Source organism: Pristiophorus japonicus, chromosome 6 (genome assembly GCF_044704955.1).
Source record: "Pristiophorus japonicus isolate sPriJap1 chromosome 6, sPriJap1.hap1, whole genome shotgun sequence".
Lineage (NCBI taxonomy): Eukaryota > Metazoa > Chordata > Chondrichthyes > Pristiophoridae > Pristiophorus > Pristiophorus japonicus.
Window position 1 is genome coordinate 103,820,732 of NC_091982.1, and position 26,094 is coordinate 103,846,825.

A 26,094-nucleotide genomic window follows, 5' to 3' on the forward strand; every position below is an offset into this window, starting at 1 on the left:
TGGAAGTCGACCGGCAAAAAAAAATGGCGGCTACGGCAGTGGGCCGTTGCCTTTAATGGCCGCCGCGCAGCCAAGTCCCACACAGAAAATAAGATGCACCCGCAGATTGTGGATTTTTGCAGGTGAATTTGGCTGGAGATGCGATTGAGGTGCGGCCTTTGATGACGAACTTAGGACCGGTCGGCAGCAGCAGGGCGGAAGTGGGGACCACCAGAAAAATCCCCGAGCTAAATTTCGTTGGCAGCGGCCATTGGACCGTAAGTCAGCAGCCGCTCTATTCCGCCACCTTGCCGCTGCTTTCTGGCGGTAAGAGGCGTTTTTGGGGAGCTGAATTTCGACCCCAAAATTTGCTGGATCATCTATTGCTTTCCTGCTTAACCTGGAAAAAGTAGAACATTTTGTACACTGGAAAAAAAACAAAGTATCACATATGTATCAAAACTTTTATTTTCATCAACCTTTGCCACCATTTCCATACAATATTAATGAAAGCTTTGCTGAGCAATTAAAAATTTAGATTAGTAAACGCTAAATCCCAGGACTTAAAACACACCTCAAACATCTTGGCATTTTCCACTTTGGGAACCCTGAGATGAACCAAAGCACCCCAAAGGCCCTACTTTTCCAACACGTTTAATTCTGATGCAGTTCTCTAAACTCAAGAACTTTGGCACTTTTCTGCATAAAATGATTGCGTAATATTTTAAATAAAATGTATTGATCTCTTATGTGGCTTTTTTTTAAAAAGCAATTTTAAAAAGATATCAAGATACAGAGTAAAATGCTTCATAATTACTTGGACAATGGAATGTACTGAAGGCTATACCTGGAAAGAAAAGTTAGAAGGGCAATGCAATCTTCACCAAAAATAAAATACACACAGAAAATGCTTCAACTGCACAATATGTCAGTCAGCATCGCTAAATAGTAAAAAAGTTTGGTCTAGAATCTTTCATTGTAACTTATACTGCAAATTGTGTTGAGTCACAGAAGAATAGCAATGTTGGGCTAGAATATATAGTGAACAGTATGCACACATCATGGGGGAAAAAAATCACCAAGTTAATTATATGGAATGCAACAAAGAGCAGTGATTGTCAAATTCTGTAAAAGTGAGATCTTTAGTTTTTGTTCAAAAATGAGAACCATCTCGATTACATCACCAATTACCTCTAAACCAAACAGTCTAAAGCCAACTTCAAAAAGCCCAGCATAATCCATGTCCGACCACAATATATGATCAGTACTCTAATTGAGGGGGAGAAACCTGATGGTGCAGATATAACAGAGTATATTGGCATCTTCTGTGTTTATATATGAATACATTTCATTGTGTACCTTGCTAAATTAATGGATTACCATTTCAGGAAAAAATAATATATGCAATCCTCTCTTCCCAAGCACCTTGTTCTAGTCTTGGAAAGCAAAAAAACAAAACTAGTTCTGCCAACAGTATATTTCAACCTGGAAATATCTGAAAGGCCAATCGTTTGCTTGTGGTGACATTTATCTTGATAAGTCAGCATCTTGTTTACACTCTCTTCATTCCTCTGCCCATCAAACAGGCAAAAACAGTCATAACCATCTTAGACTTCACTTCAACCAGGTCCTCTGGAAGGGCATATACGCGAGCTCCAATTTTTCTAGCCATTGACACAGCGTATCTGTTGAGAAAAGAAACATATCACTACTGCTCATTTTCCATCTGCATCACCTGTTGCATTTAAATATAGCTCTTTTCCGTTTGCAAACTATTTATTAAGCTACTTTTCACAGATCATGTGAGTTCCAAGTACAGATACTGTGTGTAGAAATTATATAATATTTGCTATTGCACAGGGCCAGATGTTTTAAATGCTCTGCACGTGCCTAGATTGTAAAGTTGTTTATATGAAGAGAGGTTGAGCAGGTTAGGCCTATACTCATTGGAGTTTAGAAGAATGAGAGGTGATCTTATTAAAATGTGTAAGATTCAGAAAGGGCTTGACAGGGTAGATGCAGAGAGGATGTTTCCCCTCGTGGGGGAATCTAGAACTAGGGGGCATAGTTTCAGAATAAGGGGTCGCCCATTTAAAATGGAAATGAGGAAGAATTTCTTCTCGGAGGGTCATAAATCTATGGAATTCTCTGCCCTAGAGCTGTGGAGGATGGGTCATTGAATATATTTAAGGTGGAGATAGACAGATTTTTAAATGATAAGGAAGTCAAGGGTTATGGGGGGAGTGCAGGGAAATGGAGTTGAGGCCAAGATCAGATCAGCCATGATCTTATTAAATGGTGGAACAGGCTCAAGGGGCCAATAGCCTACTCCTGCTCCTATTTCTTATGTTCTTGTATGACGGTCTTTTTCCAGTAATACTTAACGATTTCTAACACAAATCTAATTTACTATCAAATACATTCACAATTGACTTTCTACATGAGTATAAGAGAAACGGTGTCACTTAAAAGTACCAATAAAGTTCAGGCAACATACTTGGCATTGTCTTGCTTATCGTCATCAGAAAGGACCCCAGTCTTCACCAGTTCATAGTTAATAGAGTTAGGTTGAATAGCATCAATCAAATCCAGTATCGGCAAACTTGAACTTAAGTTCCTGTCCTGTGTAAAGTAGTTTTTGCATTAGATTATGAATTGTTACAATCCCTTATGTCTCTTTGAAGCACCTGGTGACATTTGTGTCCTGAAAAGCTGCTATATAAATGCAAGTTTGTTTTGTTATTACATTCAGCAAGAAAAAACAGACTTCCATTTATATACTTTTCACATATCAGGACATCCCAAAGTACTTTGCAGCTGATGAACCAACTTTTGAAGTGCAGTCACTATTGTTGTGTAGGCAAATGTGACAGATAATTTTCAAACAGCAAGCTCTGGCAAACTGTAAATATGTTAAATCACAGAATAATGTTTTCTGATTGTGCTGATTGAAAGATAAATCTTGCCAGGATACCAGTAGAACTTGCTGTTTTTCAAAAAAGTACCATGGGATCCTTTACATCCACTTCAACAGATTGGGCTGCGGTTTAACATCCAAAAGTTGGCATCTCCAACAATGCAGCATTCCCTCAGTACTGTACTGAAGCATCAGTCTTGGTTATGTGCTAAAGTCCTGGAAGGGGTTTGAATCAATGACCATGTGCCTAAGATGAGAGTGTGAGATCAATGAGCAAAGCTGACAATGGGAGAAGCTAAAGCACTGGACACTGTAATACAAGGTAGACCTCCTATTTAGGTAACAACAAAAAGGATCAGAATAGCTACTCCACAGGATATATTTACACTTTTGTTATTTATCTCCTTCATTTGGAGAACCACTATTTTGGGATACCTTCTCAGCTATTCATCACTATCTTATGGTAACATAGTCATTACTGCAGATAGGTCAATGCTCATGACTTTAGCAGGCCACTCTGTCCTCCCAGCTGAAACCTGACCGCCCCCGTCTTGCACAGCATAAACCAAAAGCAAACCTGTGCTTCTCAGTCTTTGAGTCCACCTCTCTGTAGAATACCTTGTCAACTAGGTGCCAGCATAATTTAGTACCCTTTTTGTGTCCATCTTGACTTCGCCTTCTTCCAATCAGAGTAGTGTGTCTTTTTACCTCTTTCACATAGAATCATAGAATGGTTACAGCACAGAAGGAGGCCATTCGGCCCGTCAAGCCCGTGCTAACTCTCTGCAAGAACACTTCAGCTAGTCCCACTCCTCTGCCCTTTCCCCTTCCCCATAGCCCTGCAATTTTTTCCTTCAGGTACTTATCCAAATCCCTTTTGAAAGCCACGCTTAGATCTGCTTCCACCACCCTTTCAGGCAGTGCATTCCAGATCCTAACAACTTGCTGCGTACAAAAGTTTTTCCTTCATGTCACCTTTGGCGCATATCTGGGGAAGTAGCTGCAATTTTCGCAGGTACGTAAATTCATCCATCACTTCCATTTCATCATCATCAGTACCCAGTGAGTCAGTAAAGCAAGTCTCTGTCTCCTGTCCCAGAGATTCAGAGGATGTTGAAAATTCCCAGATATGCAATTAAAGAGCAAGGAGCTCTCCCAGTGTCTGAGGCAACATTTTTCTCCCTCAACCAACATCACCAAAACAAATAAAATCATCATACCTCACTGCTATTTGTGTGTCTTGTGTGCAAAATTACTGCCGCATTTAGCAACATACAGTTCATTTCCCAACACATTGCAATTGAAAGCAATTTGTTGTATGTTTAGTGCTTTGAGATGTTTGAAGAACATGTTACACTGCTACACATATGCACATGTCTTTTTGGTGTCCTTATATTATGAGCTCAGGGAAGCAGAGGACGATCTCTCACTTCTTTTCTTCATTATCCATTCCCTTACCCAACCAAGAAGCCAGTAAGAATACCACCATTCAGGTCCTTTAATAGATTCTGGCCTAGTCTTGTGTGTTTAAGATCAACATTTTGATTTAACAAATACCCTTTTGAAGATTTTTATGCCAGTCTATGTGTGTTATATGACTGAAGATGCATTGCCCTCAGATGGTAATGGAACAGGTCCTCAATACGAAGGCCAAAACTCAGATCACAAGATAATTATCGATGACGAAGGCCATTTGGCCAAACCTAATTTGTCAAACCAGAGAGATCCTAAAGTCTACCCATTTCAGCACCTTCACTGCTCTTCGTAGGACCTTATTCCAAACATTGATCACTCTGTGTGAAGAATACTTTCTAATATGAGACCTAAATTTGCCTTTTACTACTTTGAACCCGTGTTCCCCATAGAATTTAATTTAAATATTCCAGATTTGCTTTTTCTATTCCCTTAACCATATGATACATCTCCACTAGATCACTTCTCAGACACCACTTTGGCCTCTGACCATTGAATTTCTACTCCTTTCTCCGTGCAGGAGTTGTTGAGAGGAGAGAGAAGGAAGAACGAGAAAGGAAGGAGTGAAAGAAAGGAAGGAGAAGAGAAATAGGAGTAAGAGGAGAGATGAATGGAGAGAGGGGAGAGAATCAGAAAGAAAATGAGAATGTAAGAGACACAAGGAGTGCAGCAGTTGCTCACTTGTTAGTGGTTATGGTTTGAAACAATCAGGAGAGAGTTAAACAGACTGGTACCTGTCAGAGAGATTACAATTTAAGAAAAAAGCAACATAATATTTGGATTGGAACAACGGAGGGCTAGGGAGAAATAAATTTAGCAAGACTGATCCACAAGATCCATGTGAGTAAAAGGGAGATCTGGAGAATCTTTCAAGTCCATGATTTGTTGATTAAATGTTAATAGTGTACAAAAATAACTAGTTTATGAATATCTTTGTATGCATCATTGTTGCTTGAAATGTATGTACTTAGTCATTGCGCTAATGATCACAAGACTAAATTAAAATCCCGACTGTAATAATTGTGTTTTGTAGGTAACAGAGCGTTGGAAAAGCCAGTATGAGATGGTTGTGTTGGTGCCTCCTGTGTGAAGCATGGGAACGGTCAAGTGCATTGCTTAATGTGGGCAAAGTGACACAGTAGAATTGGGAACCAAGAGTGGTAGGAGATGGAGTGAGTAGGAAAGAAGAGGCAAGCTCCTACTCAAACTCTAGTCTGAACACCTACGAGGGATTCTTCCTTAGGATGTACAATGTTACCTGCACTGTGGTGACAACGTACTTGATTGAGGAAGGAATCCAGGTGTGTGTAAAATGATCAAGGCAAAGGAACTACTGTGTTACTACCACCGCAACTATTGTTTTACAGGACTAACAGGTCCTGTCCCATTGAAAGGTCCAGTGTTGTTTTACTCCGCATCCACACACAATCATCAAACAATACATTTTAATCAAATCCTATGCTCAAATTAAACTGATATTAAATGAGACACTCAAGTATGCACTGCACAATTATGAGGAATGATATTCCACTGTTGTCTGAGGACTTCAGTGAGCTCGTGATGCGACTGAACTCCTTGAAGAATTTCTATGTACTAGAGCAAGAAAACTCGAGAATAGATGTTGAAATTGAAAGCACAGGAGATGCGTCACACTGGTGGGATATTGGACTTAGTACATCAGCTCGCCCTTGGGTTCGTATTATTTCACACACTCGGGTAGTTCTCCAACTTGTAATGATAGGGTATTTGATATATGTAACTAGTGTAGTAAAAAATGTTAAAAAGGCTTAAGCACCTCACTGGACAGCTAGAAGTGTCTCAACTCTGGAAGGAAATTAAGTGAAGGAAGAATTCCCTTTTTGACTTGACTTATAAGCCAAATGTGTATCATTATCATGATATTACGAATTAATGACACACACATATAACTGAGGAAGATCCGAAGCAGTGTAGAGGTAGGGTAAGATCAGGAAGAAATGAGGTGGTATGCAACTGATGTTGAATATAAATGGAAAGGTTTTAAGAACAAGATTAACAATGTGGAAAAGAAACGTACCCAAAATGAAAAGGAAATGTGGTAAGAAAAAGCCAAAGTGGCTGACTGGCTATGTACTAAGACAAATAAGACGTAAACAGAAATGTTTCTATAAATTAATATTTAATACTCAAATAAACAGGGTTGAATACAAGGAAGTAAAAAAAACAAAAGCTGATCACATCAGCAAAAAGGCTAATGGAAAAGAGGATTGTAGACAACTGTGGCAGTAATGGGAAGAGCTTTTTTAGTTATGTGAAGAGTCAGAGAACTATCAAAGACTCTATTGGGCCACTGAAGGGTGTTCAAGGACAGGTTACAAAGGACTCACTAAGTATAGTGGAAATATTAAATGAGTACTTTGCATCAGTCTTCACCCTTGAAGATGTTGCTCGAACATTAGAATTTAATAATACTAGTTTTGTTAGTAACATTAACATAGATAAACATTGTTTTAGAAAGAATTAAGAACTTGAAAATAGAGTAGCAGGGCCGGATGATATCCACCCGAGGGTCCTCCAGGAGATGGGGCATGTGCTGTGAGAGCCCCGGCCTGTATTTTTAATAGCTCACTGCACTCTGAAATGGTTCCTACTGATCGGAATGAAGCTAATGTAGTCCCCATTTTTGAAAACGGTGACAAGACAGACCCAGGCCCATCAGTTTAACATCAGTAATAGGTAAGATGCTTGAAGGGATCATAAGGGATGCAATATATGAACACTTGGATAGGGAGGGACATATTAGAGACACCCAACATAGCTTCATAAAAAAATAAGTCACGTCTCACAAATCTAATTGTATTTTTTGAAAAAGTTACAAAGTTGGTGGATGAGGGAAGCCCGGTAAGACATTGTCTACTTAGATTTCCAAAAAGCTTTTGACAAGATACTGCATAAAAGGCTTCACTATAAGATCGGAGCCTCTGGTATTAGTGGAAATATACTGAGTTGGATTCAGAACTGGCTGGCAGAACACAGGCAAAGAGCAGTTATAGATGGGTTTGGATCTGTTTGGACACCAGTCACCAGTGGTGTCCTGCAGGGGTCAGTGTTGGGACTCTTGCTTTTTATTATTTTTATTAATGATCTGTATTTTGGGGCTGGGTGCACAATTTGCAGATGATACCAAGACCTGAGCGAGTATTAGAACTGTAGAAGATGCTTGTCTGCTTCAGGCAGATCTTAATGTGTTGGGAGATTGGGCTCAAGACTAGAAAATGATGTATAACTTAGATAAGTCCAGTGTTATACATGTGGGCAGGACAAATGCTCAATTCATACACCCTCCAGGGAAAGGCATTAAAGTTGGTGGAGGTAGAAAGAGATGGGCATTCTAATGCACACATCCTTAAAGCTACATGAGCAGCGATAGCTAGAGTAAATAGGGTGTTGGGGTGTATCCATAGGACAATTGAGTATAAGATGAGGCCTACTGTTTTGTCCTTGTACAAGACCTTAATCAGGCTGCACTTGGAATACTGTGTCCAATTTTGGTCTTCTCACATGGTGGGTGATATTGAGGCTCTGGAAAAGGTGCAGAAGAGGGCCACTAGACTAATTCCAAGTCTCAAGTATCTTAGTTATCAAGATGGGCTAAAAGAGTTGGGACTCTACTTTAGAGCAGCGTAGACTTAGGGAGATCTGATTGAGGTTTATAAGATAATGAAGGGAATAGACGGTGTTCCAGCTGACAATCTATTTAATTGAAATAAATTAGGCAAGACCAGCAGTCACAAATTTAAGTTGTAAAGGGCTAGATCTAGGTTCGACATCAGGAGGTGGTTCTTTTCAGAGATAATAGTAGACCTTTGGAACATGCTGCCTTTCATGTGGTGGATGCAGACTCGCTGAATTCGTTCAAGTGAAAGCTGGATTTGTTTCTGGCTGCAGCAGAGACCACCTCTTACAGAAGGTAGGTACTGCAGGGAATTCAGGGCCAGAATGATCTCCTGGATTAGTTTTGATCATCGAGATGTGTCGGAGAGGAATTTCCCAGATTTTTTTCCCCCCAAATTGGCCTGGGCTTTTTAAAATCTGTTTTTTTGCCTCTCATTGGAGATCGCATGGTTTCGGGTGGGGTGTATAAGTTGTGATACACAAAGTATCTCAATTGTGTGGGACAGGCTCGATAAACCAGATGGTCTTTACCTGTCCGCCATTGTTCGTAGGAACAGAGGATACCCCAGGTGGGGCAAAACTGAAACTGGAACCGGAACGGTGAATCGAACCTGTGTAGGGGCTTGGAGGTTGCTCCTCCCCTTCAAAAGAAATGGACTCTGTGAAAGTTTCCATTTCGGATTACCCCCACTAACATGAACTAAATGAAATAAGTATCATTAGTTATAGGTTCAAGTTTGTATTATGTAACTGCTACATAAGGTACAGAGATTCTTGAATATTTTTTTTTTAAATTAGTGTAGTATACCCTGTGTAGAATCACTTAGATTTAAAATGAAAGAATAAAATGGAAGAAACCAAGGCGCTCGGCCTTGCTTGGCCAAATTAAAGATGCTTTCCTAGCTGAACAAAACAGGCAACAACACTAGAGAAATTAATAAAATTCCAGGGACTGAGATAAGAGGCAATGGGACTATAAGATCATGGAATGTTATGATATCTGCAGTGAATTAAAAACATAGGCCCCTCATGGAAACAACATGGACATTATGGAGACCTGTTCTGTTTGTATTGCCACAGCTATCCCAGATATGAGTCTTGATGGTCAAAAACAGATGTCAGGGCGTCACAAAATTAGAATCTGTATAAAACCAAGGTGCTGCGGATATGGCATCTTTAGCATTGGATTTTGGGTTTGGGGTGTATGCCAGTGATTGGTTCAGAAGGATTCCACAGGTTTTGAATGGGATTAAGGGTACAAGAAGGGGTCTCTCAGACACTTAGGTTGTAGAGGCATTCGGCAGAATAGAGCTTGGGAATATCCACCAGACGAACAGAGGAGGGATTTGGGTTAGCGGAGGACCCACACATCACACCAGGAGGATGAGGGAGCCTAGAGGCCAGGGTCGGCGCGGAGATCTCGACTTCTACCAGGCATAACGGGCAATATAAATCTTGATTGCATCTTGTTTAACTAGTGCTCCGATGCTACAATGTATCACGTCTCGCTTACACTGAATAAACTGCAATTACCGTCAACAATATGGGTCAAGTCGAATCCTTTGGATCTTAGGAGTGAAAGGGTTAATTGGCAACAACCCAGAAACTCTAACACACTGTTACTGGTTATTATTAAATATACTTCGTTCCAAATACATGGTTGTGTTTGAAGCTTTGTCTGGAGGAAGCTGAAGACTGATGCTCACACAGGTCTTCACAGCAAGTCCACCACAATGACCTAGCTGTCTACCAACTGAGGTTAAAAGGCAACTGATAAATTGTCTGGAGGTGCATTCGTGCACCTCCCAGCCACTCGCTGAGAAGGATTTACCTGCGAGGAAATCACCTACTTACAATCTCAGCTCGGGCACAGAAAGGTAGAGCCGTGACTTTTTTTAAAAACTGCTTACCTTAAAACTCTGGATGGTAGTTGACTTGCCTGCCTCTCTCAATGTCTTATTTACCCAAGTGACAATGATATCATCGTTGGCTTTCTGACCATCACCCAGATCTTCAAGAACATTCAGTGTATACCTATTAATACACAATTGTAATTTTAGGACAAATGTGAAAATAGTTAACACTTGACTTAAATGCCGAGACATCCCAACTGACCTTGTAATAACCCATTTGTTTTAAATCAGTTGTATTGAAGCAATACCTACTTGAAAATCTAGGCGATAATGTATTTAAATGCAAGGTCGCAATGATGCCACCCATATCTTGCTCATACATCAACAAATCGCAGTGAAATACAATGGCCCGGAAATTCCGATGTCCTGGGTCCATACGAAGTTTCTACGGACCCTGGAGGGCATCAGAAAAGCTGGGTTTCAGTGCGCAATGCGCATGCAGGGCAAGATTTCCGGTATTTATGAATATCTTGCCCTGCAAATGTCCTTTAAAATCTTGCGCCTGTATAGTTTTACAGGCGCAAGTGTTTAAAAATACACAGACATTTTAAAATAAAGTTATAGAAACACATTTTATTTTTAAAAGCCCGCCCCACTACGGTAAGTTTATTTTAAGGCTTAATTAAAAATAACTTACAAAAAAAATATTTTCCTGACTTTTTTTTTTAAAAAGAACTTTAATTTAAATGAATGTTAACTATGTAATTTCTTTTCTTTTTTTAAATTATGTTTTGGGTGTTTTGGGGCGGGGTTCTCATTCATAGTAATAGGAGTTCCCGACATACAGAACTCATTATTATTATTATTATTATTATTATGAGTGAGAATTTATACTACACCTGATTGGCTGCTGTCTCCAGACCCCGGCCTGCGCACGTCCCCACGTGCACGCGCTGCGACGCGCAGTCACCAGAGGCCTCAGGCTCAGAAGTTCCAACAGGCACAGCAGCAACAGATAAGTGCGCATCTTTTTTCCCTATTTCACTCGTTTACCCGCGGGAAGACCTCAATTGGAATTTCAGGCCCGTTTTATTATTGAACAGTCTTTTAGCAGAATTTTGTAACAGTGCTAGTACCTTCTCATCAATTGCCAGACCAAGGCTAGAGTTAATGTTGAGATTCCATCATTCAGATCCTTCCCATCAATGCCCACAAGAGAAAACTTTGCTCGATTCCTTCCCAAGTCAACTGCATAATTGCAGTTTTCCAGCTAAATAAATAAAACATGTTTTTAGAATAATAAAGCCAGTTAAATTCTGCTAAGTGTCCTTCTACGCCTTTAGGGTAGGAACCAACCTACCTTTTTCATGTTGGCACCTAGTTTGGGATATGGCGGCTTGTTCACTTTATTCCAGTCAACTGAGACCTTGATTTTTTCGTACAGCTGCAATATCACGAGAGCGTCTACTAAGTCACTGTAAGAGGAACAAAATTCTTAATATTTCAAAAAAGCCTAAAAGACAAACAGAGCTGTAGCCGTCTTCCTAGAATCTGCGTTAAATGTTCCGATTCAACCAAATCTGTTACCCAATCTCAGAGGAATCACAATTTAACACTAAATATTCCAGATTTTTGTGTTGAAACAGATTTCCGATTAACAGTCCTGCAGAAAGGTTCAACAACAACTTGTATTTATACAGCGCCTTTATTATTAGCATTTATAGATAGATTTGATATTAAAGAAAAGGTTTTGGTTTCAAATCTGCCCTAATTGAGCTTCCCATATAAAGTGTGTTGCATATTCACTGTAAAGGCACTAATATACAAATACTAGTTTGAAGCTGGCATTTGTTTAGAGTGCCATGAAGTCAGCAGAGTGGAACTATCACTTTTTTGGCCAGTTGTCAAACAACAGCACGCCACATATGCATGACCAGAGCTTTACTCAGCCATACCGGAAGGCAGGTTAAAAGGGCGATGAGACAATCAGCTATTATAAAGCTGAGAAATTAAGCTCAATAAAAAGGGTCCCACGTGATCTGGTGGGATCTTTGTAAAAAAGTTGCTATGTAACAGTTGCAGTTACACTACAGCCAGTCCAAAGTTGCAGCAACACGAGACCATCTCTGAAATAGCTTAATATTTGCTTAGCTTAGTTCAAATTGGGAGACTTGATTTCTGAGCCACCTATTTTCAGGAGACCCAAGGCCTAAACTACACTACCCATCATACATTAACACAAAGATTCCAGCTTTGCATCAGCACAAAATTGGCCAGCACAACTGGCCTACTAATGGGAGTGAACACATCATATTGAACCTTAGGCAAGATTGCCGTGGCTTTCCCAATGTTAGTTTTTGAAATGCACCTTGAATTAATGTTCATGCCTCATGCAGTCTAATCACAGATTAATCCAGGTGTTACTGTGTTAGGAAACATCATTTCTAAAAGGACAGAGATGCAAAGTAGGGTCGCAGGGTAATGTGACACTTTTTTTTTTAAAAAGCGACTCCAAAACACAAGAGCATAGTTTTCCTTCATTGCAGTATATGTTTCAACTTGTCTACTGCCATGCCAAAAACAAATTCCTGAAAATTAAGGTCTGCCTGTCATATAGCAGGTGCCACACATTGTTACATAAGCAAATTTTTATCACATTTCTTTAAGTAAAAATAAAAAGTCCCTGTTGTTTTTTTCTGACCTTGGGGAGAAGCTGAGCACCTGCTGATCCACAGACATACTTCCCCAGTGCATGAGATTACCCTCAAATTGACCTCCGAGACTAATTGCTTCTGGGCTGATCTAAGTGTCCTCTAATGAGAAGCAATCCCCAGGAAGGGTTGGCAGCAGAAGACTCCGGAACTGGCCAGCAGCAGCACAGAATTTTTTTGCTCCTCCTGGCCCCACCAAAAAAAAGTTGTTTCTTTCCTGGACTGTTTTCTGAGTGGCCTCTAAAGTCCCTCAAGGACGGCTGATTAGGCCGCTCACCATCCAGTTGAGCAGAGCATCCGTGGCAGTTGCTCCGCCTATTTGTACCTGCAACCCTGTACCTGTGTACATCACGGGATCCCAATTTACATAACTTAACAAGGCTCCCACCTGATTCAGATGGACTTCTGGCCCAGTTCGAAAAGGCCCTGGGAAAAACATGCAGGATCAGAGCAGGAATGGGGAGGTTCGTCCATCACTCCGATTTGAGGGCCATTGTTCCTGTTTGGCGGACAGTTAAAATTGGTCCCAATCACTCCATATTAACACTTGTAATTGGTAGTTGAACCCAGTTGTTAAACCAAAACTGTATTAATCATCTCTTTCATTTCAGGTGAAAATATTTCCTCTTACCTATAGAGATGGTTCACTTGTGGATTTACACCTTGCGAGTTCATCCAGTTGCGGAAGGTTCTCTCTTCACGCGTTTCACCTGAAGTGCAAAAAACGTACAATTGTTAGCGAAAGAAAACTGTTGGAGAAATTAATTATTTCCATTTGAGCAAAACTTATTACATAAAGGTAACATTTGCAACCCCGCTCCCCAACACCATTAGAGGAAATTTTAATGAAAATGCATGCTTGAAAAATTACAATGGAACCCTCAAGTTTCTTACTATCATAGTAGACCTCCTGTGGCATTGTTCACAGGTAGTCTGGAAGCGCAGTTATCTGGTAAAGTGGAATTATCCCTTTAAGGCTGCTTCTCATGCACTTGCTGTGTAGAAATGACCTAAATGAGTAATTGCAGGTCATGGTAGCTACATCTTGAAGTCTTGTGGCCAAATAGAGGGTACTGGTCTATTTCTGGCTCTTGGTCAGAATGACCCAGCAAGAAATGTCTGGCTTTTCCTTTTCATTTTAAAATGGAAAAAAGTGTTTTGCATTTGTAACTTGGTTGAACATGTTGCGGAATATTGGGTGCACAACAAATGCAAAGTTCGTAGATAAATAGATAACTTAAGACAAGAACAAATTCCGAACATGTCCACTGCTCAATTTCCCTTCCTCCTACATATTATGCACCGACACCTGATTTTTCAACTTTCGACACACACTCAGACCATTGACAATTCTGCACAACCTAGCGATAAAGTTTTATTTTTCTTTCTGGGATGTGGGTGAGGCTTAGAAGACTCAATTTTATTGCCCAACCCCAGATGTTCGGCAAATATAGTTGTGGGCCTTCTACTTGAACCACTGTAATCCTTGGGGAGAGTCAGCAACAATGGGGCCAAGTTTCGGCCTGAGTTGCTCCTGTTTTTTTGGAGCAACTGGTTTAGAATGGAGTATCTTAGAAATTGCAATTCTCGGCATTTAATTTGCTCCAGTTCTAGTCAGTTACAGTGGAAATGGCTGAGATCTTAAACAATTATTTTGCTTCGGTCTTCACAGTGGAAGACACAAAACCATGCCAAAAATTGTTGGTCACGGGAATGTGGGAAGGGAGGTCCTTGAGATAATCACTATCACTGGGGGGCAGGGGGGGGGGGGGGGTAGTGCTGGACAGGCTAATGGGACTCAAGGTAGACAAGTCCCCTGGTCCTGATGAAATGCATCCCAGGGTATTAAAAGAGATGGCGGATGTTATAGCAGATGCATTCATTATAATCTACCAAAATTCTCTGGACTCTGGGGAGATACCAGTGGATTGGAAAGCAGCAAATGTAACTCCTCTGTTTAAAAAAGGGGGCAGACAAAAGGCAGGTAACTATAGGCCAGTTAGTTTAACATCTGTGGTGGGGAAAATGCTTGAAGCTATCATTAAGGAAGAAATAGCGGGACATCTGGATAGGAATAGTGCAATCAAGCAGACGCAACATGGATACATGAAGGGGAAATCATGTTTAAGTAATTTACTGGAATTCTTTGAGGATATAACGAGCATGGTGGATAGAGGTGTACCGATGGATGTGGTGTATTTAGATTTCCAAAAGGCATTCGATAAGGTGCCACACAAAAGCTTACTGCAGAAGATAAAGGTACTCGGAGTCAGAGGAAATGTATTAGCATGGATAGAGAATTGGCTAGCTAACAGAAAGCAGAGAGTTGGGATACATGGGTCCTTTTCGGGTTGGAAATCGGTGGTTAGTGGTGTGCCACAGGGATCGGTGCTGGGACCACAACTGTTTACAATATACATAGATGACCTGGAAGAGGGGACAGAGTGTAGTGTAACAAAATTTGCAGATGACACAAAGATTAGGGGGAAAGCGGGTTGTGTAGAGGACACAGAGAGGCTACAAAGAGATTTAGATAGGTTAAGCGAATGGGCTAAGGTTTGGCAGATGGAATACAATGTCGGAAAATGTGAGGTCATCCACCTTGGGGGAAAAAAAAAAACATTAAAAGGGAATATTATTTGAATGGAGAGAAATTACGACATGCTGCGGTGCAGAGGGACCTGGGGGTCCTTGTGCATGAATCCCCAAAAAAGTTAGTTTGCAGGTGCAGCAGGTAATCAGGAAGGCGAATGGAATGTTGGCCTTCATTGCGAGAGGGATAGAGTACAAAAGCAGGGAGGTCCTTCTGCAACTGTAAAGGGTATTGGTGAGGTCGCACCTGGAGTACTGCGTGCAGTTTTGGTCTCCTTTCTTAAGGAAGGATATACTAGCTTTGGAGGGGGTACAGAGACGATTCACTAGGCTGATTCCGGAGATGAGGGAGTTACCTTATGATGATAGATTGAGCAGACTGGGTCTTTACTCATTGGGAGTTTAGAAGGATGAGGGGTGATCTTATAGAAACATTTAAAATAATGAAAGGGATAGACAAGATCGAGGCAGAGAGGTTGTTTCCACTGGTCGGGGGGACTAGAACTAGGGGGCACAGCCTCAAAATATGGGGGAGCCAATTTAAAAGAGAGTCGAGAAGGAATTTCTTCTCCCAGAGGGTTGTGAATCTGTGGAATTCTCTGCCCAAGAAAGCAGTTGAGGCTAGCTCGTTGAATGTATTCAAATCACAGATAGATTTTTAACCAATAAGGGAATTAAGGGTTACGGGGAGCGGGCGGGCAAGTGGAGCTGAGTCCACGGCCAGATCAGCCATGATCTTGTTGAATGGCGGAGCAGGGTCGAGGGGCTAGATGGCCTACTCCTGTTCCTAATTCTTATGTTCAGTTTGGAACAGATTTTTTTTCCCAAAAGGGGGCGTGTCCAGCCACTTACACCCGTTTTAAAAGTTTAGGCAGTGAAAACATACTCCAAACTAACTTAGAATGGAGTAAGTGTAGATTTTTGTACGCTCAGGCGTAGGTTACAAATCAGGCACTGGGAATGGGGGGGGGGGGGGAGGGGAGGTTTAAAAGGGAAGTTTACAAACATTAAACACTTCAGTTTTACAAATAAAGAGCCATCATCAATAATAAATGATAAATACATCAATAAATCAATCAAAAAAAATTAATAAAAAATACAAAAAATGTTATCAATAAATAAAACATGTTCTACTTACCGACTGCAGAACTGGGAGTCCTCCAACAGCGTGCTGGGACGGCCCCCCCCAGTGTGTCTCTGTCAGTGTCTGTGTTTCTGACAGCGAGGGGAGGAGGAGGAGGGGGGAGGGAGAAGGGGGAAGAGGCGGGAGGGAGAGAAGGAGGCTGAACAGCCGGGCCCAAGACTTGGGGCTGGATCTACAGGTAGGTGGAGTCGGGTCTTGGGTCCCGGGGGCGGGAGCGGAGGTCGGGTCGCCGGGGCGGGGTGGGGAGAGCGCGGGTCGGGTGGGAGCTGAGCCTTATCCACGCAGCCCCAGTGAGGCCATTCGGCCAGGGCTAGGGGCTGCATGCTTCGGGCCCCTCCCACAGTTTTGGGCGCCTGGAGCTACTGCACATGCACGCCCACTGTAGCGCGTATGTGCAGAGGTCCCAGCAGTTTTCAGCGTAGGGACCTAGCTCCGCCCCCCCACAGCTTATGCTGCGCCGCACCCAGCTTCAGAGGACCTGCAGGGAGCTGGAGAATAGGTAAGTTTTTTTTAGGCGCACTTTGTGGCGCGAAAACGGATGTCCAACGGCGCAGCCCGAAACTTGGGCCCAATGAAGGGGCAGCAATATAAAAGAGTACGTGATTTGGAGATGATGGCTTTCCCAGGACATTGCCGTTTGTCCGACTCAGTGGCAACGGTCACAAAGTCACAAGGTAAAGTTAACAAGTTGCTGCAGTACATCCTCTAAAGCAGGGGTTCCCAAACTGTGGTACACGAGACATCTCTGGGGGTACGTGGGAGAAATTGTCCAACGGTGGATTTTAATTATTATATTTATTGTATTTTTATATTAGGCTACTCAGGCAAAGTTTTAAAACTCTGTGGGAATTTATTTTATAAAGTAGTTAATTTACTTCAAGATGTATCAATCAGAATACAGATGCAGAGAGACTATGATGTACAGCGCCCTCACCTCCAATCATCGTACACTACAGCGTGGTTTCAGTTACCCAGTAAATGTCCAGTGTAAAGCCTGTATGCTGGTAGATCTGGAAGGGGGTACACAATAAGCAAAGTTTGGGAACATCTGCTCTAGATAGTATACGCTGCAACTCCAGTATACTGGTAGTGAAGGAAGTTGATACTGAGCCCAACAGCAGGTGCCAATTAAACAGTTCTTTCTTTGGTGGTGCCAAAGTTAAGTGTTGCATGTGCACCCATCCCTTAGTCTTATAGATGGTAGAAAGGCTTTAAGGGGTCAGGTGGTGAGCCACTTATAATAGACTACCTAGTCTATTTGGTGTTTTATGGTCAGTGTTGATGTGGATGGTCCAGTTAAGCTTCTGGTCAATGTTGACCTCCAATTCATTGATGGTTAAAGGTCAGCAGTTGGGCTTTGTTCCTGTTGGAGATGATGCATGCCTGGCACTTGTTACCTGTCATTTCTCAATCCAAGCCTAGATGTTGTTCTGGTCCTGTTATTGGCTAGAATGGGTTGCTTCATTAACAGAGAAGCTATGAGTAGCACTGAATGCTGTCAAATTGTGAGCAAACAGCCCCACTCCTGGCCTTATGATGGCGTGAAATTTACCAATGAAGCATCTGAAGATGCTTGGGCTCCGGGCACTAACCGAAGGAACTCTTCCAGCTGGGGCTGCAATAACTGGTCTCTGACAACACCACCATTTTCCTTTGCATCAGTTATGACCCCAGCCATTGACCTTGGTTTTACGAGGGCACTTTGGTGCCATATTCAGTTGAATATTGCCTTGATGTCAAGGACAATCAATTTCACCTCCAGCTCTGGCTTTCAGTTCCTGGGTGTAATGTATGCACCTGTGAATATGCTCGCAGATTTGTAGAGCTGTTGCTCATCACGCCCAGCAACCAAATTTTAATTTGATTTTAATGTCTAAAGTTTAATTTGCTTAAGTTGTCGGTTTTAGTGCCACCCCCCGCCCCCCCGCCTTTTAGCCAGGGGGCACTTGTATAATGTGTGTTTTTGTGCCCCAAAAAAAAAAACAAGGGGGCACTTGAAAAGTTTTTGGAGTATGCCCCCCCTTTAATCTTGATTATTAGTTTAGTTTACAACAAAATAGTTGTAGAGCTGTTGCCCCTTTCCATTCTAAGTGGAAGGGATTCCTGTATTGGCTGCTCTCGCACACCCTCCATTTTGCCATCCTCATTTGCCATTCGAACACGCCATGGCGCAGCACCTTACCATCCAGAGGAGGCGGGGGTCCCCAATGAAGGGCTCTCTATGCGGGAGACCTCCTTTTATCTATTGGCACCTTGGCCTGGAGGGTGTTGCACACGGCAGTTCCGTGCAATAAGTTTTTAAAAATCAGTTCACAGACCCCCAGGCCGCCTGCAATTTCTGCGGTCTGGAGGCGTCCGTGTTCCATGTTTTTAAATACAGTGTTTGACATTACAGCCCCTCTTCCATTATTTGAAGGGGCTGCTCCTCGATTTTTGGCTGCACATCAGTCCCACACTCCTGATCTTTGGGCACCCGGTGCAGAGAAGCGGGCAGGTCGGAGGGCCTCCTCATGCGACTGCTCCTGGCCAAGGTGGCCATTAACAGGTCCAGGAAGTTGAGGGGGTCGTTCAGCCCGACTGGCTGCCTCTCTTCCACAGCTACGTTCGCGCCTGGGTGTCCCTAAAGATGGAGCGCGTGGTGTCGACTCGTACGCTCGAGGCGTTCTGTGGGCACCGGAGGGACTGGAGTGCATCATTACAACAGAGAACAGGATTTTAATTTGATTTATTAAGGTTCCCTTGAACATTTATTTGTTAATTTGCAGGTTCTAGTCATTGTGCACTTGGCTTAAAGTTATAATTTAAAAGAGTTGTAGAGCTGTTGCATTGTGAGTGGCTTAGTCAGTCACGTGATGTTCACAAGACTCAATAATACACCAGTCGGTTGAGTCTAGGTCATCCACAATGAGGTTGTGAACCTAGTGGATGAACTGGTAATGTGTAATGTTTATTTGTTAATAAACCAACTAGTTTTTAATAGCAATGTGTTTCTATGAATTCTTAAGCAAAGAACCTATGAAGTAAATACATTACAAAATGGTGAAGAGAATGGGAGTTTCATCATGAAGACATTTTGGTGGAATTTCCTTTTATGAGAAGGCAAATGCAAGTGGAGTACAGCAAGCAGTTATATCGGCAGCATAGTCCCCAAATGAGAGTCTGGCCGTAACATTTTTTTTTGTGAATAGTGAACAGTGTTGAACTGACAAAAGGAGCTTGTGGAAAGCCAGAGTCATTGAAAAGCAATTCAAGATTATCAAGAGTGATTAACGGCTATTAAGCGAAGCTAAGAAGATAACATGGATGTGACAATTATGTCAGTAATTTGGGAGCTTTTGATAAGAATAAGGAATCATTTAGATCCTACAGTAAAAGATTGCAAATGTTTTTTTAAAGCTAATGACAGCAATGAAATCTCAGCAGGTGTGGCAGGTTCACAATTAAGCAATCAAGCAGTTCAGGCGAAGCTGAAAGCTATTCTGTCAGTCATGATTGGAGCAGAGAATTATAGTATCTTAGTGAATTTGTCAACCCCGAGAAAGGTTAAGGATGCTTCATTCTCAGACGTACTACTGATATTGGAGAATCATTTAGAAATAGCGGAGAGCTACAAGTTCGTAATCAGAAACCAAAGACCTGATCAAACTATCAGTGAATACATTGTTGCCATAAGAAAATTATCTCTACACTGCAATTTTGGAGGATTCTTAAATAGGGCTCTTCGAGATAAATTTGTATGTGGACTAACAGATGAATGCATCCAGTCAAAATTGTTAGGTATGAATGATCTCTCTTGAGAAAGCTTGCAAGATAGCCACCTCCATGGAGGTGGCAGAAAAAAATATTAAGGAATTTCACCCATTATCAGCAGTAGTAGCAGTTCACAGCCACTGGGCTGTAGAAACAAAGAGGATAAGTCAGAGGGAGAGTTATGAAACCAAGAATAATCAATGTCATAGGTGTAATGGCAACCATACCGCACAACAATGTCAATTCAAGTGGGCAAGATGCTACTGGTGCCAAGTAAGGGAACACATTGCAGCCACATGTAAATCCAAGGACAGGCCCAATGATAATCAAAGACTTCACTGGGTGGAAACTGATCAGAACAGGGTAGGTTTTGGTCTATAGGCAGTGAAGGGCAAGGCAATATATTCCTCGTCAGGATTTCAGAACGTTAGTATTGATTAATAATCGATGGATTCCGACGACAAAAAGGTACAGCGGCTGATTGCTCAATAATGAGTCAGGATGTGTATTACAAGAATTTCAGGGGCACACCATTAAAAGCGAGCTCAGCAAAGCTGAAAACATATTCAGGGAAAAAACTGCAGACCCTTGGACAAATGGAGTGTATAGTACCAAACCAGGGGCAACAAGCAAGCTTATTATAGCGAAATACGACAATCGGCCGACACATATGGGCAAAGATTGGGCAAGAGTGCTTTGTTTGGATTGGTACAACATCTGTAGTACAGAAATGGTTAAGTCTGACTAGATACTCTGCTGGAGAAATATGCTAAGATGTTGAGGACTCATACGAGGGCATCAAGGGATACAATGCACATAATTGGATTAGGTTGGATGTCAAACCTATTTTTGTAGACCAAGGCTGGTACCATATGCATTAAAATCGCAGGTTGAGCAAGAGCTTGATAAGTTGGAGAAATAGAGTTTTAGTGAAGACTGAGGAGTGACTGGGCCACCCCGTTAGTTGTAGTTCCAAAGGCAGACAAAACGGTACGGCTCTGTGGGGATTATAAAATTATTCTGAATCGTGCACTTGATAATGAACATTACCCTTTACTGACATCACAGGACCTGTATGCAGAAATGGCAGGAGCCAAAGTCATCACAAAACTGGATGTCTCCCATGCTGATGCTCAACTCCACGTTGACAAGGATAGTCAACAGTATCTGACAGTCAACACTCACAAAGGTTTATATTCATACACTAAATTGCTCTATGGTATCAAGTCCTCACCAAAGATATTTCAGGCTACCATGGATCAGATCTTACAGGGAATAAATCACTGTTTGTGCAATCAAGATGATGTGTTGATAGCCACCGGCACAGAGAAGGTAAACCTGGAAATCTTAGAAGTATTCAGACATTTCAATGACCATAATCTGAAGCTGAAGAGGAGTAATGTGCATTCATACAGCATGAGGTGCTTTAGCTAGGATTGCAGTTAGATGAAAATGATCAGCAACCAGTTAAGGAGAAAGTGCAAGCCATCATGATGGCTCCGGAACTGAAAAACATTACTTAATTCCGATCCTTTTTAGGCATGGTCCAATATTATGCTTGTTTCCTTCCTGGACTAGTAATGGCACTCGCACCACTCCATTATTTATTAAAGAAATGTGTGCGTTGGATATGGGACAAAGAGCAACAGAATGCATACAACACATGCAAGCGATGCTTGAGCAGTAGTGCTCTTCTCATCCCTTATAAACTGCCTCGTGAACTAAGACTAGCATGTGATGTCTCTGGGCATGGTGTGGGAGCAGTGATCAGCCATGTTATGAATGACGGGCAGGAAAAAACGGTTGCCTTTGCATCATATATGGTCGACAAAAGCAAACAAAATTATGCCCAGATTGAGAAAGAGGCTTTCGCATTTATATTTGGTATTAAAAAGTTACCAGTTTTTTTGGGGACGCCAATTCAAGCTAGTAACTGATCACAGTTACTAGCTATCCTTAGCACAAAGGCGGAAATTCCATCTATGGCAGCCTTCAGGATGCAAAGATAGGTTATTTTTTTGTCTCCGTATGATTACAAAATCGATTATCATACATCAAAGCAGAATGCAGTGGCAGATGCCCTTTCAAGATTGTCTCATGAAGATTCTGAAATTGGCCGTGAACAGTCAATTTTTACTCTAGATGTCGTTGATGAGGATTTCCCAGTCACCACCTCAGTTATTGCAGAGCACACACAGAACGATGCCACGTTACAGTAGGCCTATTTTCGGTTCTGGAGCTATGCGAGGATGGTCTGACGATCAGACGCATTTAGACAAATCAGATCGAATTATCATGTGAGCAGGGATGTCAAATTTTTGTCTTATAATACTCCTGTGAAGCACCTTGGGACATTTTACTACTTTAAAGGCACTATATGAATACAAGTTGTTGCTGTTGTTGTTGTTTAAAATGGGGCCGAGAGTAGTAATTCCCAGTGCACTATGGGCCAAAGTCTTGACGGAACTTCAGAGTTAGCATACTGGCATGAAAGCAAAAAGGTTTATTGGCCTGGGTTGGATAAAGACTAAGAAGTATTAGTTAGTAACTGTACGATGTCAAGACTGCAAGGCCATGCCAGCTAAAGCGCCGCTGCAAACATGGACTTGGCCAACATTCCAAAGAATACATATTGATTTTTGCAAGAGGGGCAGTGATAATTTTCTGGTTCTAATTGATAGTCATTCAAAATTGCTCGAAGTACAACATATGGAGTCATCTACTACTACAGAGCGTATATTGCATGAATTACTCGATATTTTTGCATGCCATGGTCTGCCTGAAGAAATGGTGTCAGACAATGGACCGCAATTTCGGTCCATGAAATGTGCCAGACAACGGTAACAAACACACATTGGTAGCACCATATCATCCTGCTTCGAATGGTGTAGCTGAAAGATCGGTCAGAATTGTCAAAGGGGCTTTGCGGAAACAAGTTCTACAGACTTGTAGAAAAGAGGCAGACAAAAAGCAGGAAACTATAGACCAGTTAGCCTAACATCTGTGGTTGGGAAAATGTTGGAGTCCATTGAAGTAGTAGCAGGACATTTGGAAAAGCATAATTTGGTCAGGCAGAGTCAGTATGGATTTATGAAGGGGAAGTCATGTTTGACAAATTTGCTAGAGTTCTTCGAGGATGTAATGAACGGGGTGGATAAAGGGGAACCAATGGATGTGGTGTATTTGGACTTCCAGAAGGCATTTGACAAGGTGCCACATAAAAGGTTACTGCACAAGATAAAAGTTCACAGGGTTGGGGTAATATATTAGCATGGATAGAGGATTGGCTAACTAACAGAAAACAGAGTCGAGATAAATGGTTCATTCTCGGGTTGGCAATCAGTAATTAGTGGGGTGCTGCAGGGATCAGTGCTGAGACCCCAACTATTTACAATCTATATGAATGACTTGGAAGAAGGGACAGAGTGTAACATAGCCAAGATTGCTGACAATACAAAGATGGGAGGAAAAGCAATGTGTGAGGAGGACAGAAAATCTGCAAAAGGACATAGACAGGCTAAGTGTGTGGGCAAAAATTTGGCAGATGGAGTATAATGTTGGAAAGTGTGAGGTCATGCATTTTGGCAGAAAAAAAATCAAAGAGCAAGTTATTATTTAAATGGAGAAAGATTACAAAGTGCTGCAGTACAGCAGAAACTGGGGGTACTTGTGCATGAAACAAAAGGTTAGTATGCAGGTACAGCAAGTGATCAGGAAGGCCAATGGAATCTTGGACTTTATTGCAAAGGGGATGGAGTATAAAAGCAGAGTCTTGCTACAGTTATACAGGGTATTGGTGAGGCCACACCTGGAATAATGCGTGCAGTTTTGGTTTCCAGATTTAAGAAAGGATATACTTGCTTTGGAGGCAACTCAGAAGGTTCACTAAGTTAATTCCAGAGATGAGAGGGTCGACTTATGAGGAGAGGTAGAGTAGGTTGGGCCTGTACTCATTGGAATTCAGAAGATTGAGAGGTGATCTTGTCGAAATGTATAAGATTATGAGGGGGCTTGACAAGGTGGATGCAAAGGAAATGTTTCCACTGATGGGGGAGACTAGAACTAGGGGGCATAATCTTAGAACAAGGGGCTGCCCATTTAAAACTGAGACGAGGAGAAATTTATTTTCTCGGAGGGTTGTAAATCTGTGGAATTTGCTGCCTCAGAGAACTGTGGAAGGTGGGACATTGAATAAATTTAAGTTAGAGATAGACATTCTTAACCAATAAGGAAATAAGGAGTTAAGGGGAGCTGGCAGGGAAGTGGACCTGAATCCATGATCAGGTCAGCCAAGATCATATAAAATGGCAGGGCAGGCTCGAGGGGCCGTATGGCCGATTCCTGCTCCTATTTCTTATGTAGACTGGATCATCGGTAAGCATGAAGCATGGGTTAGCAAATTTTCTGTTCAAATACAGAACTATGCCCCATTCTACAACAGGGTACACACCTGCTGAATTATTGCTGAAGCGTAGGCTGAGGACGTGTCTCAGTTTATTGCAACCAAACTTGTCTGATATGGTAGAGAAGGCACAATTGGTGCAGAAAAGTCATTATCATTTCAGTATTAAAGAGAGGTGCTTTCAAAATGGTAATCAGGTCAGAGTTCACAGTCTGTCAAAAAGGGCAAGTCCACACAAATTGGACATTGGTACAATTATTCGGCTATGTGGCACCAAGAAGTACTTGGTCAAAATTGGTGAATACATCAGGAAGTTTCATGTGTTTCTTGTGAATGATGCACCTTCGTTACCATGAGTAGATGAGTACAAGGCTGACTTGGCGATGATCAGAGTGATTTGGCAGGTCCAAGTACTTCAACAGACACAACGTCCATATTCAATTCAGATGCAGCCAATTGAAGGCAGTTGTGCGGGTATGGAACAATCTCGCAGAGACTCTATCTTCCAAGGGAGGAGGTGGAGTTGGGGTTCACTTGAGAAGATCAATGAGAAAACACAAACCAACGAGACAGGATATTAATAACTGGGAATATCAAGATCTTAGGAAGAAAGCTAACACTTGGACTGATGTAAGGGTTTCATGGAAACTCAAGAGAACACAGGAAGATAGAGGTCAGGAATCCTGGGCTACACGCTCTGAAAACAGAAATTCCCCAAGACAGTCTCCCGAGTCAAATAAGAATATTGAAAATGTGGCTAGCCAGGCAATTGCAAAGAAAGGAGGTCGGAGCAGGAGAAAGCTAAAAGCTTACAAGATACTCAGGCTCAGCAGTTGAATTTGTAAAATTGTAATCATAAGTAATCTTTTTGAAATATTGTATAAAGACCTTGCTTCTAAAAAAAAGGGAAGCAGTGCAATGTATGCACCAGAGTGTGTATGCTCACAGGTTTGTAGAGCTATCGCCTCCCTTCCACCTGCAATTTCTGCAGTCTGGAGGAGTCAGTTTTACACATCTATGTACAATGTGAGGTTGCATTATTCCATTATTTAAAGGGGCTGCGCCTCAATTTTTGGCTGCACTTCTGTCCCATGCTCCTGATCTTTGGGCACCCGGTGCGGAGGGGAGCAAGAAAATCGGAGGGCCTCCTCAAAGAACTGCTCCTGGGCCTGGCCAAGATTGCCATTAACAGGTCCAGGCAGAGGGTGGTCGAGGGGGTCATTGAACAGACTGGCTGCCTCTCTTCTGCAGCTACGTTCGCGCCTGGGTGTCCCTGGAGATGGACACGTGATGTCCACCGGTATATTCGAGGCCTTCCGCGACAGGTGGGCATCAGAGGGACTGGAGTTTCAACATGGAACAAAATTTGAGTTTAATTTAATGTGTCACGGTTCCCTTTAATGTTTGTTAGTTAATTTGTGGTTTGTGTGCCATTACAAAATGGGGCACTTGTATGAACGTTCTACCCAAAATAGTTGTAGAGCGGTTACATTGCGAGTTGCTTAGCCAGTCACGTGATGTTCACAAGACTCCATAAAACCCCAGTCAGTTGAGTCTAGGTCATCCGTGATGAGGTATGCAGTTGTGAGCCTAGTGGATGAACTGGTAATGTGTAGTCT

General features: G+C 42.0%; 1 protein-coding gene across 3 annotated transcripts in view; it reads right to left on the minus strand.

Annotated features, from left to right (window-relative positions):
* Positions 1–429: 429 nt before the first annotated feature.
* The window catches only part of LOC139265746 (plastin-3-like), a 123,420-nt gene continuing 97,755 nt past the window's right edge, over positions 430–26,094 (minus strand). For all 3 annotated transcript variants that reach the window (XM_070883090.1, XM_070883092.1, XM_070883091.1), the window contains exons 11-16: positions 13,219–13,297; positions 11,237–11,351; positions 11,013–11,146; positions 9,934–10,057; positions 2,477–2,601; positions 430–1,664 (exon numbers count right to left, since the gene is read on the minus strand). In XM_070883090.1, the coding sequence (XP_070739191.1) occupies positions 1,532–1,664; positions 2,477–2,601; positions 9,934–10,057; positions 11,013–11,146; positions 11,237–11,351; positions 13,219–13,297 (710 nt within the window). In that variant the 3' untranslated portion in view covers positions 430–1,531. The remainder of the gene's footprint in view (positions 1,665–2,476; positions 2,602–9,933; positions 10,058–11,012; positions 11,147–11,236; positions 11,352–13,218; positions 13,298–26,094) is intronic.